The sequence below is a fragment of the Pithys albifrons genome, chromosome 12 (genome assembly GCF_047495875.1).
Source record: "Pithys albifrons albifrons isolate INPA30051 chromosome 12, PitAlb_v1, whole genome shotgun sequence".
NCBI classification, from domain to species: Eukaryota; Metazoa; Chordata; class Aves; order Passeriformes; family Thamnophilidae; genus Pithys; species Pithys albifrons.
The window spans coordinates 14,743,821-14,760,002 of NC_092469.1; the positions used below are offsets into that span (position 1 = coordinate 14,743,821).

A 16,182-nucleotide genomic window follows, 5' to 3' on the forward strand; every position below is an offset into this window, starting at 1 on the left:
CCAGCCAGGCTTTGCCAGGTGATGGGTGCACTCCCCCATCACCCCTAGACCCTCAGAACTGCACCTCCTGATCTTGTCCCAGCTCCAAAACCCGCCACAATGCTGGGTTGAATATTTTCCCATCTAGGACCATGCAGTACACTGGATCCCAGGTCCCAAAGCAACAACATCAGGAGAGGGTACAAGCAGTCAAAACCAGCTGGGCCACCACAAGGACATGCTCCTGGTGTCTGCAGCATGGCCTGGCAGGCTAATGGTCCCGTTTCCCAGCACTAATTGCCTTAACGCTGCCCTGGGGGGGTGCCGGAGGTGCGTGAACCCAGAGAGGCTGTGGCGTTAAGCCTGGCATCATCCGGTAAGGCGGATAAAAGGTGGTTATAGCGCGGGCATCATGCGGCAGCAGTGGGTTTGGACCCTACCTCGTCTGCGGCGAGGTCCAGAGGATTCTTGCCCCTCGCCAGCACGGTGGCATCGTCCTCAGCCGACTCCGGCAGTAGCACCAGGAGGTCGAGCCCCTGCTTGGAGAGGCTCTCTGCCTAAAACCATTAGGAAGCGCTTAAATTATCCCAAGGGCTGAAGTGCGCCTGGCTGCCCTGTGTGCTCTGTGCAGCTCCGCTCCCTACCCACGGCTGGGATTTATGAGCGGATTTAGGCCTGATTAGCCGGCTGCCAGCCCCAGTGCAGCTGCCCCGCGCCTGCCCCAGTGCACGAGTGGCCAGTGCCCGGCTTCACCCCAGGGCCCCCCCACCACACAGCAGCAGTTCCAGGACTTTGCTCAGGGTGTTAATGTTGCTGTGACCACACCGGGAAAGGATTACCTGTGAGGAAAACCAGCCTGGGTGGAAATAGTGGAAATATGACCAGATTGCAAATTTGTGGTCATATTATTGGCTGGTGCCTGGGCAAGGCTGGGGTACCCAGATCCCTGTGCTACATCCCAGCCCCACATTCCCATCCCAAAGGTACTGCCAGACCCTGGCACTCACCAGTTTGCACTGGGCGATGGTCAAGTCTCCCAGCACAGCATCCACAATGCAGTCAGCTGCAGCGGCTGTGATGGACAGCTTGATTTCACTGGGAGCAGAGAGAGGGGTGTCAGGGCCAGCACCCACCACCTCTGCAAGCCATGGAGCCAACCCCACCAGGGAGAGCCTTGCTGAGCAGACAGATGCTTGGGAATGGCACCCAGAGGGGCATCCAGGACATGCCCTGAGCTGTGGCTCACTGAGTCCATCCTGGCAGAGCAGGAATGGGAACAAGTGCCAGCGGGGAAGTAGGATGACAAGTGCATTCCCTCATTCATAGCTAGGGCCCCCCTCTGCCAGCCACGGGGATGTGTCTGCAGGAACATCATCCCATGGAACACCCCAGCTTCCCAGGGACACATCCAAACCAGAAGCAAAGCCACATCTGGTAAAACACAGCAAGAAGACCCAGCACATCACCACCACAACATAGGAGAGGAGAAGTTAGTAGGGAGTCCCTAAAATCTTCCTCTGGCCCCATGAGTGAGTGACTGCTGCTGAGATAGGAGGAAGAACGGCACATCACCCACTTCAGCTTGCTGAAGACATCTGTGACCATCTGGTCCAGGACGGCACTAAGGCTGAGGTGGTCCTGGAGGCAGATCCGCTCTGACATGGCATTGACCAGCTGATCCCTGATCCCACTCTTCTGCACCACAGCTGGGCACAGGCTGTGTGTCGCATCCAGCACCTCCTGCATGATTGCCTGCATTTGGGGGAAGAAAGGGGAGTTTTGGTGTCTTTTCTTTCAGGATTCATGTGGTTTCCAGGAGACACCATCTCCCTTATCCTTGGGCCAAAGCTGATGAACATCCCATGGTGCCCATGGGTGCCCACCTGGATTTCCCGGCTGCAGATCTGTGATGCTTCCTCCATGAGACACTCCAGCTTGTGCTGCAGCTTGCCATTCTGGTATGGGGTGTTTCCTGCTTCATACAGGAGGGGTAGGATCTGCCATGGGAAGAGAGACTTTATCTTCGCTTCCCATCCTTTCACGCACAGGCAGCATCCATGACTTATCCATGGAAAAACATCACCCACATCAGTTGGGCAGACCCATCAATCTGGTTTTGCTGGGCCAGGATGGGGCATCCTTGTCCCTCAGAATCCCTCTGTCCCCTAGACAGACCCTCAACTGCTCCCCACCACTCACTGACCCTTCCTCCTCTCCTGCACCCCACTACACTGCTGCCTGCATCAGAAGAGATCCTTTCCCATCCCTTTCACCATCTTTCCAACATCAGTACTGCCCTCTTAAATCCTATCTCTGCCAGATTGAGTACCCAGCAGAGTGCCAAGAGAGTTGGGGAAAAGGGAAAGGAGGTGGTTTGAAGAGAAGTAAAGGAGGAGCAGGAAAAGGTGCAATGGGGAGAGAGAAACAGGACCAAAGGATCAAACCAGGTCTGAGAGTGCCAGGAGCTGCCCAGCCAATGCAGTGGATTTCGTCATGGGCTGGTGGAGCACTCTCATCACGGGTAGGATGAGGGTGCCCCAAGGAAGATGACCCCTCAGGGATGCAGGAAGGTTTCTTATCAGTGTGGGCATCTGTGGGTTGCAGGGCATGCCCGAACCTGGAGCACCCACCAATCCCAAGGAGGAGTGTGGGAGAGGGATGCAAAAGAGAGGGTGCACTCGTAACCTCTGATTCCCATGGGGGGTGCACTCAGCTGTGTGTTTTTGGGGTGAGGGGACTAAGAACATTTTGACCCTTGTTCTAGAAGGGAATTCAGAAATTCTCTGCTGTATTTTAAAGTTTGGAAATGCTTGGTGATGTGTATCTGTTGCATCGACATTCTGGCACTCCCTGACTGCTGGTTAATGATGTCATTAACTAATCAATATCCTGCTTCTCGATCCTGAACTGACACCGGGTGAGCTGAGGGGGTTTCCCGCACGGGGGACTCACACTGACGGAGAGGTTGGCATTCCTGATGGCCTCCTCCGCACAGAGGATGTCTGCCTCCACCTCCCTGCCCATGCAGGTGCTGAGGATGTCGACATGCTTCTGCACACTCAGGCAGATCTCATTCACCATCTGGAACACAGAGAGGCAGCGTCACGTGCCAACACCAAAGTGGCACTGCCAGTTCCCCCCTTGCTGCGACTTTCCTGGAGCAAAGCATGCTTGGTGGGAGGCACAGGCAGGCTACAGCCTCCCAGAGCATCCCTGCCTAATAACCAGGGATGCCACATGGCAGGAATTTGCTTGCAAGAGTGCATGGAGAGCTGGGAATGTGCTGTGTGGAGTAGCGTAGCAGCAAGTTATGTCAGCACTGCATATGCATGAAATGCATGGATGCAACCAGAAAGATTCCTTGGAGATCTGCTTTCTGCCCAGCCCCACTCCCATCATAGAACCATGGAATGATTTGGGTTGGAAGGGATCTTACAGGTCATGTAGTTCCAACCCCCCTGCAGGGACACCTTCCACTAGACCAGGTTGCTCCAAACCCCATTTAACCTGGCCTTGAACACTTTCAGGGATGGGGCATCTCCCACCTCTCTGCACAACCTGTTCCATCCCTCCTATCCCTCCACTCTGGAAAGGTGAAAAAGGGGGTTGTGCTGCTTGCTCATACTAGGGTCATTTGGGGCATGGGAGAGCAGCCCTGTGCAGCAACTTGGCCATCAAACCTGTTCAGAAGAGGTGGTGAGGATGCCCTGCTGCAGCCGGAAGGTCTGGGCCGGCAGTGTCTGCCGCAGCTGGTTCCTTGTCAGGCAGGACTGGAGCTGCAGAGGGAGGCAAGAGGGCATGAGCAGTGTCGGTGGCACCCAGCCCTGCATCCCCCAGCCCACAACCCTCACCTTGTGCACAGCCTCCTCCGTTCTCTCAGGGTTGCTGCGATACGCCTGCACCACGTCGCTCATCGGCAACGGCATCGACTTAAGGGTGTAATTCCTGTGAGGCAGCATGGGGTGAGCAGGTGCTGCTGGACCCAGGGCTTATCCCCACTGCTCATATCCCCACAGACATGACACAGGTCCAGAGCCCACCCAATGGCAGCCTGGACATTGTCCCAGTGCCCATTCCCGGAGATAGGGATGGCCAAACTGGCTGTCAGCAAACCCTGATGGGGAGGCAGCGACAACCTGCCCAGGCTCTCCATGCACCCCTCTTTCTTCAGGTCTCCAGAGAACCTGCACAGCCAAGCATCAGACCTGAAGGTGGGTGTGTTCATCAGATGGATGACCTTTATCCATCTTTCATGGGCAAGGAAGAGAGGACCATCACATCACCACCAGCAGATCCCCCCATGCTCACTGGTGGCTCCTTGAGTGACACAGGGCTGTGTTGGTTGTGATGCAGAGCCCGTGTGAGACCCTGAGGTTAATAGTGTAGGTGCCATCACCAAACAGGTGGTCGGTTGCTTTGCTGTCTGTAAGGCCACAGCTGTGGACCAACTCCCTTGGGACATGTATGCAACTGTGTGATGCCCTTACTGTTCCAAGGGGACCTGAGGCACTGGGGACAGTGACATCCTGGAGACAGAAGCTCTTTTGCATGGCAATAGCAAGCCAGGAGGACCAAGAAGCTCCTTCCTTACCTCTCCAAAGCCTGAGCAACCTCCAGGAGCCCGTGGGCAGTTGTGTTGTTCCTGTCCCAAACCACAGTCCTGCAAAGAGAAGGACATGGGTGAGCCCTGCTGCACCCACACAGTCCTGAGGTGGGTGCCCAAGGGAGCAACAGTGAGTCCAAGGTTGACTCCAGGCACCAGAAAGCCTAAAAATGGGTTTAAAAATGTGAGTTTAAATATTGAAAACCCAAATTATGACTTTGCAAGGAGCTGCAAATTAGGCAGATGCCTGGAGGTAGCGAAAGGCTGGGAGGACACAGTTAGACATCATCCTGCTGGCAGGGACAGATGTCCCCCAGAGGAACAGCCCTGGCCAGAACACCCCTCCCCATCCCCTACAGACAACATTGCCTTGGTTTTGTGGGCACAATGTGGTCAAAAATGGCATTTTAGGAACCAGTGCCAGAGTGTGTGGTGAGGACAGTGACAGCAAAGCTCTGTCTGCAGCACACCAGGCTGTGCAGGAGTCTGGCAAAGCACTGGCAAGCATCGAGGCAGGGCTTGAGCTGCTCTCTTGGCCTTCACATGTTCCCTGCCAGCATTTCTAGTGACTGCCATGAGCACAACATAGAGCCACAACATCTGACCACGTGCCAGGAATGGTCCAGGCCCACATCCATGGTCACCAGGAACCATGACAAGCCTCCTCTGATGGTATTGGCATCCTGACCAGGACCACTCAACACAAGGTGGGAAGGGCACCCACAGGGTGACATAGACCTGCTGCTACCTGAGCTTGGTGTTGATCTGCAGGGCCTTGGCAAGCATCTTGGCCCCTGTGTCCCCCATGGCGTTGCCACTGATATCCAGAGCGACGAGGCTGGTGTTACTGCCCAGGGCACTCAGCAAGACATTGGTTCCCAGTTTCAGGCGCGATTCAGCCACGGATAGTGACCGGAGAGGCTAGAAAAGGGACAAGGATGGGGAGAGATGGCCAGAACGCATGTCAAGGTGCATGTCAGCCTTGCAGACACAGCCTCCATCCTTGTCCAGAAGCCTCTGGGCTGGTGCTGGGTTTGGAGACACCAAGTGATGCTGAACCCCAGGAAACAGGAGGGCAATAAGGTGCTTAGGCAACAGCCTGCATTTAGCTCAGATGCCTGGGAGGCAGTGAGGAGAAAAGAGGGGTTTTTTTTGACAGCTGGGCTGCATCCAGGTTACACCAAGTGTCTCCTTCATGCCTTTAGCCAGACAGAGGCTCCCACTTTCCCAGATGAATGGGAACAGCTCCCACTTCCCTGTGGGAAGCATCTGCTTCAGATTGAGGAAAATAAAAGCAGAAGGGTTTGAATGGCAGTGGGAAGGAGAAAGGTTTGCTACCAGGCTGTGCTGGGAGGGATCTGGATGGCACCCTGGCATGGAGGCTATTAAGTGGTGGTAGAGGGTGACCAGGAGCACAGATGGGACATTCAGGGTGGTTGAGGGCAAGCTGGACTTACGCAGTCCTCCTCCTGGGTGAGCTGGACGATGCGGTGCAGGACATCCAGCAGTCCTTCCCTGCAGAAGAGGCAGGAGTGGTTATTATGTGCATCCATCCCCAGGGCCACAGAGGCAGCTGCCAGAGCTCTGTCCTCCCTCTCACTCTTGCCTGAGGCTGACTTAGCCCTGGGACTGTACCAGTTGCCGGCTATGGTCCCCCCCATGGCCCCCGGCTCTGCCTTGGGTTGGAGCAGCCAGGATGGGCAGGCAATTCCTACCAGCCCATGGGCTTTCAGTGGGGAGAAAGAGTCAAGGTGGGTGCATGGTGCCAGGATGGCTCCTGGCCTGGGTGTTGCAGCTTTGCACTTACTTGGATTTGATGTTGAAATTCTTCCCCAGAGAGACGTGCCTAATGGACTTGCTTCTGCCAATGGAGAGCACCAGGGTCACCATGTCAGGGTCAAAGCCTGCAAGAGATCAGAGACACCCACCAGGATGCTCCAAGCAGTCTGCAGAGGTGACATCAAGTGGTCCCTCACAGAAGACCTGCAGAGCCACCAAGCTGCAACCATAGGATAATGGAGAGATGCCCAGGGAGCTCTTGAGCATCTTCCTCCCTTCCTGGCTCCCCTGAGGAGACTGAAGACCTGTGCAGATCCAGGGTCCCTGAGGAGTGAGGGTCCCTGAGGAATGAGGGTCCCCAGGGAAGGAGCATCCACTCTGGGCACTCTGCAGAGATTCATCACCCACCCACTACCCTGGACAACATGGGAGGAGTTCTCAGCCCATCCTCATGGCTGCACCATCCCCAGGCAAATCTGGTGATATCCAGGAGATGGAGGAGATGTCCCAGACTGGAAAAGCAACCTACCATTGTCTGACAAGTCCAGACTGCTGATGGAGGTAGCATCAGGGATGAGATCCTGGATGACTTGGGCCCCCGCTGATCTCAGCTTGGAAGAAACAGCAAGACATCAGTACAAGGGGAGGTCCCAAGTTCCGCAAATGAGACCCTGCCATTGAGAAGGTCAGAGAGGGCACAGATGTCCCCTAACTGCTACAGTGGAACCCCCTGGCACCCCATGGGTGCTGGCCCCTCACCTCACAGCTGCTAAGATCCAGGTGCAGGTCACTGATGTGACTGTTGTCTGCCAGCCCTTGCAGCAATGCCCTGGGAAAGTCACCAGAGTCTCCATCAGTGCAAGAAATGGGGGCAGAAGACCCTGCCATGGTGCACACTCCAAAGATCCAGGCAGTGGGAGTGGGATACAGGAGAGGACATCCTTCTCAGACCTCTGCCTCCCACAGCTCCATCCATCCATCCATCCATCCATCCATCCATCCATCCATCCATCCATCCATCCATTCTCCCCGCCCGGTGTGAGGTCCCCTCTGGATCATGCTCACCCCAAATCCATTCCCCTGGGTGGACTCACAGCCCAACCTCACCTTACAACATCTGCAGGTAGCTTGGTGCCTGCCAGGGAGACGTGCCTGAGGGCACAGGCCTGGCTGAAAAACTCCTTGATGTCAGGGGAGATGATCTTCACCCTCCTGGAAAGGATAGGCACAATGTGGCATTATCTGTCACCCAGCACCAGCCACCTGCCTGGGTACCACACTCGCCTTGTGCCATCCCAGGGGGCTTACTTGTGGGAGTACACGTTTTTGGAGAGATCCAGGTGGATGAGGCTGTTGTGGCATCCATGGACCAGGGCTCCAAAAAGCTGCCAGGGTGGGGATACAAGTTGTGTGGAGGAGGACCCAGAGGTGCTGCAGCCCCTCACATAGCCCAGGGATGGAGGGGAGCTGAGGGCAGGACCCCCTGCATGGGTACTCACAGCTTCCAAAGGGCAGTCTGTACCAGCCAGGCTGAGATGGGAGAGAGAGTGGCACTGGCAGAGGAGGCTCTGCAGATTCTGTGGGCAGAGAGGGACTCAGCAACTTTGCTCAGGACCCTGAGAGCTCCACCCAGCAGCCCAGCAATCTCAGCTCCATCCTGCCTCCTCCCTCCTGCTGAGCACAAGTCTGAATCCTGCATAGAGGGACCCACTCACTCATGGGATACATCCTTGCTCCAGGTGGCATCTCCCACCTTCTTGCAAGGAGATGCAGGGGGATGTCCCCAGGGCATCCCCAGATGCTCCTGGGCAGTCAGAGGGGTATCATAGCCATGATGTTCCCATTCATGGGGTGCTGGAAGACTGGGCACAGATCCCAGGATACCAAAGCCATCCAAACCATGCTGGGGACAGATTCCAGGTAGAATGACAGCATGGGTACTCACGCTGATGTCATCCCCAGCCAGGGCACCAGGGTTTCCGGAGAGGTCCAAGTGCTGAAGGGAGAATCCAATGGCTTTGTTATCTGTGAGGGCCTTGCATAATGTGTTCATCCCTGCTCGAATAGAGGGGGAGAGATGGATGGCCACAGCTTCCCTTCAGTGGGGAGAGCTGTGGAGCAGAGGAAGGGGCACTTCACTCCAGCTAAGGCAGCAGGACATCACATCCATGAAGGTGTCCTTTGCTGGGTGTCCATGCAGGTCCTCCAGCAACCCCTTTTGTGCCAGCTTGGCCCCGAGAGCTGCTGTGCTCAGCCTCCCAAGGCTGCCTGATAGACAGTACCTTTGGCTGTGAGCATTGTCCTGGCCAAGCTGAGGCTCTGCAGAACCTTGGAACTCTTCTCCACGTGCCGGCTGAAGGCAGCAATCCCTGATGAAAGACCAGAGAGCCCTGAATCACTGTGCCAGTGCAGGTGGGGGTCCATCTCACTCTGAGCTACAGCCCCCAGGACAGGGGCAGCTGCTGGTGGGGTTTGGACTTGAAGATCAGTTTTCATGGGTGAAAACTCATCCCACCCCAGAATCTGGGTACCTCTGTCTTCCAGCTGGTTGCCAGAGAGATTGATGGTGTGCAAGACAGAATTGGGATGGCTGCTGAGTGCCTGGGCCATCCTCTGCACAAAGTCACTGTAAGGAGAAGAGTCACCCATGTGAGCAGGGTTTGGACACCTCCAGGAGACACAGCCACCAACCCCATAGCCTTATGAGGACATGGCACCAGGTTCTGCCTGTGTGGCAGGGCTGGCTCCATCTGAGGAGCCAGAAGGAGAAAGCAGAACATCTCCAAGGATGGGTGGTGTTCACTGGCCTTCCAGGCTATGGGGGGGTCTCTGCTCCCAGGGGGCTTCACATTGTGGAGGAGATGGAGCCACCAACATCCCCTAGCACATGGATCTGTGGACCTCCCTGCTCCGTGCACTGAGGGATGCACCATCAGGCTGCCAAGACCCTGCTCATCACTGCCTTGCAACACCCTCACTTACACTTTCAACCCGCTGTTTTCCAGCACGAGCTCCTCCAATGTCACTGACTTGCTGAGCATGTAGAGCAACTGCTCTGAAATCTCCTGATTCTGGCGGAGAAGAAGAAAGCCTTTCTGGAAACCCAGCCGGCTCTGGTGCACCCAATGCCCATAGCACCTGCACTCACCAGCCTGAAGTCTTTGCAGGAGAGCTTGGTGAACCACAGGTTGAAAGATAAGGCAGCGACACTCAGCGCCACATCCCTGCAGGGTGACAGGGACAAGGGAGTCAAAGGCCAGTATGAGACAAGGCTGATGTCAAATGGGTGCCCAAGACACCCAGCTGCAGGGATGCCACAACACACCCAGCCCCATGGTGCCCAACACATCCAAACCCAAGGTTCTCCAACTGACCCAACCCTGGGATGTCCAAAGACACCCAAATTCAAGGTGCCCCAACACAGTGTTCAAAAGAACAGGACTGGGGTCCATCAGTTTAAAGCAACCCACAAACACAGCTCATATTCCCCAGATTATTCTCTTGGGAAAAATAAAATTAATCAAACTATTTGCATGCTTCTCTCTAAACCTCTGGGTTTCAAATTCTTTTTAATTCTGAGCTCTCATGTGAAGACACCACAGGTTTTGCTCAAGTGGAAACAAGTTTCTTTTTTACTTCCTCATCCAAAGAAATCTCTAAAACGGTCCTCTTTTTGGCCAACAGAACACAGATCCTCTGTTCCCCCAAACACCCCAGAACTCTGATTTGCTGCAGCGCAGTCTGGCAGTTGCCTCACCCTAGGGCAGAGCCCTTGCTCCACCTTTCTTGGAATGGAGATATGGCTGAGCCCTACAGGGACAACTCCGGGCACAGCCTGAGCTCACAGCCCCACTATCAGATTATAATAAGGTGATAATAAGGTTATAGCAGATATTTTCAGGGGGCTGGAAGGAAGCAGTGCCAAGTTTCAAGGAGGTGAGTGGCACCAGCTGCTTTGCATAGGGAAACACCTGACAGCCACGAGCTGTGAGAAGCCACCATGACTTTCAGTTTCCACCCCAGTAAGCAGCTCACAGGCTGATTGAATAGTTAAAAATGAAGACAGAAGCTGCCTGGGCTCTGGGCTGTTGCCCCTTGGGATGGATCTCATTGTGTTTGGTGCGGGGGAGCATCAGGCCACAGATCTGGCATCCTTAGAGCATGTAAAGTGATAAATGCGTCTAACATGAGAGGAGGAGCGTGTTGAACCACCCCTGACATGGACTGGGAGGATGAGGATGAGGGCTGGTGTGGCACAGGGTACCACAGGTTGGATGGCTGGGGGACTCACCGACTCTCCAGGTGGCTGAAGTCCAGCAGGTTGAACTCCCGACAGTCCTGGCTATGGTAAATGTTGTCCACATCCTTCCCAGAAGGAAGGACACATGGATGAGGCTCAGCACCTGGTCCTGGGGAAAGCTCAGGTCCCCCGCGCTGCTGAAGGGAGCTGAGCCCTTGGTGACCCTCTTCTGGGCAGCCCCTTGCCTAAATCCCAAGCCTAAAACCTACCCTGGTGCTCAGGGTGGCAGGGAACATGTCTGAGTTTGGTGGGACAGATTGGTGGGTCTTGGACCACTTCTGCAGGGATTATCCAGAAGAATGCAATGCACTCTAGGCTGGTGGGAGTGACAGTGTGGGGAAAGGTGTACAGGGATCAGTGTCCCAGGGGAAGAGGGTCATGCTATGGCTGGGTCCCAGCAGGGTTCTCCTCTACTACAGATATTCAGCAGGGTCCCAGATTTTCAGGGGCTCTTTTTAGTTCACAGTCTGGGAAACAACCTGGTCTGAGGCATCTGACCCCCACTTGCTCTTTGATTCCAGCCCCCCAAGTAGCAGGAGGCACTCAAGCTGGGCAAAGCTGCAGTTCCCATCTCGGATACCCCTGGGATGTCTCTGGTCCCTGGAATGTCTGAGCCCCGCACTCAAGCCAGGCAAAGATACAGTTCTCAGCTCTGGGGTGTCCCAGCCCCAGCAGCCTCATGAAGCTGCTGTCTGGAGCAGAGGCACCCACAAACATCCTGCTTCCCTGCCCACCAAGCGACACTGCCATTGCCTCCATCCACGGGATGGACCAGCTTACCCACTGGATCTCCTCACGGAAGGCAAAGCCGTTGTAATCACACAAAGCAGCGTAGGTCTCTGAAAACCCCCCTGCAAAAAGAAGGCAGTCTTGGAGGCAGACCTTCCCATGGGAACATGGAGGAGACCTTTGGGGAGGGCAGGAAACAGGAGGAGGATGGCAGGGACTCAGGAGGGTGAAGGCTCACCCTTCCCTCCTCAAAGGGGCCAGAGATTTACAATCAGCCTAAAAAAGATCACCCAGCTCAGGGGGCTGTGGATCGCTTTGCTTGATCCATGTGGATACCAGGCAAGGCACATTGCTATGGTGATAATAGAAGTATCCTGCTTCGAACCAGGCTACAGGAAAAGCTCTGCAGTGATGCTGTATGAAGTGAGTGGAAGCATCCACAGCTGCAGGTCCTCATAGGTGGATACTGAGCATCCTTGCCTCACAAATGTCCTGCTCTTTCCCAGGGAACAGCATTCCATCAAACCCACGCCTGCCCCAGGGGATAGAGTGGGCTGGTGGAGAGCAGACCCCATTAGCAGGGCGCTCTGTCTCACTGAAGCCACCCTGGGTGCCCTGCTGGCAGAGGTGGGGGCTGTCAGCAGAGTTGGTGTTGATGAATGCAGGGCTGGAATGGTCCCCAGGGTGCTCCAACCCTCCTGGCCCTGTCTGGGAAGGAGGAGGTTATGGCAGGACTTACCACAGGGCCTGGGGCTGCTCTGCAGCATTTCCTCCAGTGAATCCACAATCTGCTGGATCCTCTCATACAGGTTAGGGGGGCAGTTCTTGAGCAGCGTCCTGAGGAAGGATCAGAGGGATGTGTGGTGGTTGGCCAGGAAAAGAGCATCTCCAGCACTTTATGCTTAGCTACAACCCTCATATGTAGGGTGGCCAGAAATATTCAGTCAGGAAGCAGAGTCTGGCCTCCATCCTCCTGCTGAAAGACAGTATTATACACCCATTCTACATTTGGGATCTTCTAGTTGAAGGCATCCCTGCCCATGGCAGTGGGGTTGGAACTAGATGATCTTCCAGTGCAAACCATACCAGGATTCTCTGAGACTTTTCTGAGCAAAGAGCTTGCTCTGGTACCTGCACAGCCATGCTTGCAGAGCAGAAGACCCTTACCCAAGGGATGAATCTGGAAAGACCTTCTTAAGTGACATGGTGACATGGATAACAACTTGCTCCAAATCATCCAAGGATGTGAACCGGAAGGCATAAGATGCTGCATCTGTTTCTATGACAACCTGCAGGGTCCAAAGGATGAGAGATGCCTGAGCAAGCTGGCAGCACAGAGCGTCCCCAAGCCCCCAGACATGATGGTGACAGCCATCAGCTCCTCGCTGCCAACCCAACCAGAACACTGAACGCAGGAAAAACACTGAGCACCAGGAACTCAGGATAAAATACAATCAAGAGACTGTAATATGCAAGAATAAGGCATAAAAATCTCCAAAATTCAAGCTAAACTGATGCAAAGGCAGCTCAAGGTAGTGGTGTGAGAATAGCCTTGCCTCTGCCTACAGCAGCTGCAGCTAGAGAATGGAGGTTTCCTCCCTGAATTTATCTAATCGGGTTTTGAGGCTTTTTTAGCTTTTGGTTCCTACCAGGAAAAAAAAATCCCATGGCAACATGCTCCCTGATTTAATTACACGCTGATTGAGGCGTGGGAGCAAGATGACAATTATCCACTGGCATCAGGCGAGGACAGCGCTTCCACCGGTGCCTGGGGCTGCAAAGGCAGGAGAGTACAGGTCTGCCTGCACATTAACAACCCCTGGGCTTTCCATATCCCAGTCAGATGCCTCACCCGCCTCCAACCTGAGGTTTCAACCCCCAGCACCCCTGGGTCTCTGCCCAGCTCCTTTAGTTCTCTCCTGGGGCTCAGCCATGCAGCCTCTTGAGCAGCAGAAACCCTGTTTAGAAGCTGAGACCAACGTCACTGGTGATGCTTTAACAAGCAAAAGCCAGACAGGAGGTTAACAAGGACCACAGCTCTGTTTTGGCCACTATAACCAAGCCAGGGCATCCTGTTCCTCTCTTCCACGGTTCCCACTGCTGCATCTGCCCTATGTGCCTGCCTCTCTCTAAGAGGATTAACTGGGTTTAAAACACCCTCCTGCTAAATTTGTCTTCACCTTGGTAAGCTAGCAGCCGCTTGTCACCTTGTCCCTGCTGAGCAGGAGGTGCTATGGCCAGGTACTGTCCATGGCTGCTGGAGGAGAAGGGGTGCAGGCACCTACCCAGCACTCCTGGGTGCCTCCCTGCATCTCCAGCTCCAAGGGTGACACCCCTGATGAGGCCATAAGAGGACTTTTTTTAGGTGAAAAAGAGATAAATACCCTACGGTCACTGGTGACCTTCAGTGTGCAACAAGGACCCAGAACACTGTCAAACGCTGCAGCAGGCTCCAGACCAGAGTTTGCCACGAGGAACGTGGGCACAAGGTGGGAGGGTGCCTGGTTTTGCCACTCACCACACTGGGCTCTTGGACTGTCATCTCCCTCACTTCCAGGAAGCTGAAACTGCTGTGAACCTGTGTATGAGAGGAGCAGGATCAGCCCCAGTGCTGATGAAGGGGGATCCAAGGGTGCCACCCAGCTCCCACTCTTCCCATGCCTCAAATAGTGCCTGGCTATGCCTGCAGCCTTCACCAGTCTCTGAATCAGACCCCCTCCTCCTCCTCCAGCTCCTGAAGGCTTCCCAGACCCAGTGGGCAGGTGACCCACAGATCACTCCCCTCAGTGCCCCAAGCACCCCTAAGAACCACAGGGCTGTGCCACGATGCAAGGTACCCACACTCACCCTCACTGGCAGCATCACCGGCAGCACATAGGCTCGCCAGGGGGTCAGCACCTAGGCAGGGGGACATTGGCATGACAAAGAACAGTGGTGACATGGGAGCCACCTCTGTCCCTCACTGCAGCCATGAAACAGCTGGCTGGGGAAAGCAAGAACCAGGCCAGACTCTGCACATACCAAGATGAAGTCGTCATACTTGGATTTCACCTGCAGCTGGACACTCAGCACCAGGAGGACCTTCTTTGTCCCCAGGAAGACAGTGATGCCCTCTGAAAAGACCAACGTCCACAAGAAGTGAGGTGGTTGAAGTCACCTTGGTTCTCTTCCAAATGCCCTGCTGCCCTTGGGAACACCGTCCCCCACAACTCTGCCTGAATATGCTCCTCTCCATCCACACCTGACAGTCACACTCTGGTTGCTCTTATCTAAGCCACACACTTCACCAGCTGTGGGTCTCATTTGCTACTCAAATGATGCCCCACTTCCCCATCACCTGCCACAGCCTTGACTGAGCCCAGGGCTTTGGGGTTATTGGTTCATGCGGCCTCTGCTGCCTCATTCACTGGGAGTTGGCAGGGAGTGACGAGAGGGTCCTGATTTCTCTCCTTTTTTCCCCAAATTTACCACTGGGGAGCAAATGGGCACCCAAGTCCTTCCTCCCCATGGAGCAGCCAGGGTGGTCACATGTGACAACCTCCCCATGTTTGGAGACCAGACGCTTCCACAGTTACTGGACCAGTGCAGGCATTGCTGTTGCCTTGAGAATCACTTCCCCACCTCTCCCGATTCCCACCTCCTGCTGGGAGAAATGAAACGAGAACCACAGTTGTCCATTGCCATGCAAAGCAAACCAGGCTTTCACAGCAACACCGAGCCCTGTGGTCCAGTGGCTTGAGCTGTGTGTCCCCAGGTACTCCCCCTGCTAGAGCCAGGACCTGAGGGTGTGAGGACCTGGTGACTCGGCTCCTTCCCATCCTACTGCAAGCCCTGATGGGGCTGCTGAGCCCAAAGGACCCCAAGACCTCTATGGTCTTTTGCTTTTCAGTCAAATGGGAGAAGTCTGGCAGCAGTGGTACTTTGCACAACTGCCATGCTGGGCTGTAGGCTGTGCCTCCCTGGGGAGCTGCCAGGGACCCTCAGCTGGCCAGGGGCCCCCAAGCCCATAGAAGTGAGCAGCACCAAGCTGTACCCACAAACCAGGCAACTTGAACTGTGAACCTCATCCTTGAGGAGTCAGGTTGTCTGGGGATGCTCTTGGTCCAAGGTCCATCCTCAAGCATATGAGTTTTGGGGTCAAGAGCAGCTCCCGGACACTGCTTGAACCCCCATGAAGCTCAGCTGCTGCTGCTGAGGAACCTGAAAGTGGCTCTGCCAACCCCAGCACAGCAAATTGGGGTTGAGCAGGCCCCGTACCGGCGCTTTCCATGTGGCACCGATGCCCCGGCAGCGCAGTGGCGGGCGATGCTTACCTTGCAGCTCAGCAGGGATGCCTCCAGGGGATGCAGCCATGGTTGGGACCACGGGGTCACCTGCCTGGGGATGCGGGTGTCAGGGCAGCATCCTTGGGCGCCGCGGGAAAAGCACCCCGCTGGGAGGAAGCGCTGAGGTTACCAACCGGCAGCGCCGCAGCCTCGGTGCCTCCTCCCCCTCCCGGTGCCTCTTCCTGCCCCGTCAGGCGAGATTTACCGCCTGAACAAGAGAAGCGAAATGAAAGCGACGGTGCCCACGGCCCACTGGCCCCGCCGGGAGGAGAGGGCGTCACTACTCAGTGTCCTTTTACTCCTATACGGCATCCCCTGGGTGAGCAGGACACCCTGCCAGAGCCGCCCAGCCCGAAGGAGTAGCATCTCTTCACAGCTCCAGCCTTTCAGGGCTGAGGATCCATGGCCTCCGCCCGTCCCGCAGCCCCCTGAAGCGCTTCATGGAGACACATTTCTGTCTGAAGATG

At 55.4% G+C, this 16,182-nt stretch overlaps 1 protein-coding gene across 4 annotated transcripts in view; it reads right to left on the bottom strand.

Annotated features, from left to right (window-relative positions):
- CARMIL2 (capping protein regulator and myosin 1 linker 2) overlaps positions 1–15,859 on the bottom strand; it is a 23,170-nt gene extending 7,311 nt beyond the window's left edge. For 2 of the 4 annotated variants that reach the window (XM_071567499.1, XM_071567498.1), the window contains exons 1-30: positions 15,704–15,859; positions 14,412–14,503; positions 14,238–14,288; positions 13,909–13,968; positions 13,775–13,792; positions 12,558–12,679; positions 12,130–12,227; positions 11,442–11,512; positions 10,653–10,726; positions 9,510–9,585; positions 9,344–9,432; positions 8,893–8,987; positions 8,644–8,730; positions 8,307–8,416; positions 7,861–7,938; positions 7,670–7,746; positions 7,469–7,573; positions 7,121–7,190; positions 6,891–6,972; positions 6,390–6,486; positions 6,040–6,097; positions 5,331–5,503; positions 4,571–4,639; positions 3,831–3,924; positions 3,660–3,755; positions 2,932–3,060; positions 1,863–1,976; positions 1,556–1,731; positions 987–1,074; positions 420–536 (exon numbers count right to left, since the gene is read on the bottom strand). In XM_071567499.1, the coding sequence (XP_071423600.1) occupies positions 420–536; positions 987–1,074; positions 1,556–1,731; positions 1,863–1,976; positions 2,932–3,060; positions 3,660–3,755; positions 3,831–3,924; positions 4,571–4,639; positions 5,331–5,503; positions 6,040–6,097; positions 6,390–6,486; positions 6,891–6,972; positions 7,121–7,190; positions 7,469–7,573; positions 7,670–7,746; positions 7,861–7,938; positions 8,307–8,416; positions 8,644–8,730; positions 8,893–8,987; positions 9,344–9,432; positions 9,510–9,585; positions 10,653–10,726; positions 11,442–11,512; positions 12,130–12,227; positions 12,558–12,679; positions 13,775–13,792; positions 13,909–13,968; positions 14,238–14,288; positions 14,412–14,503; positions 15,704–15,743 (2,706 nt within the window). In that variant the 5' untranslated portion in view covers positions 15,744–15,859. The remainder of the gene's footprint in view (positions 1–419; positions 537–986; positions 1,075–1,555; positions 1,732–1,862; positions 1,977–2,931; positions 3,061–3,659; positions 3,756–3,830; positions 3,925–4,570; positions 4,640–5,330; positions 5,504–6,039; positions 6,098–6,389; positions 6,487–6,890; positions 6,973–7,120; positions 7,191–7,468; positions 7,574–7,669; positions 7,747–7,860; positions 7,939–8,306; positions 8,417–8,643; positions 8,731–8,892; positions 8,988–9,343; positions 9,433–9,509; positions 9,586–10,652; positions 10,727–11,441; positions 11,513–12,129; positions 12,228–12,557; positions 12,680–13,774; positions 13,793–13,908; positions 13,969–14,237; positions 14,289–14,411; positions 14,504–15,703) is intronic. The other 2 variants (XM_071567501.1, XM_071567500.1) reach the window with 1 other exon arrangement.
- Positions 15,860–16,182: the final 323 nt, after the last annotated feature.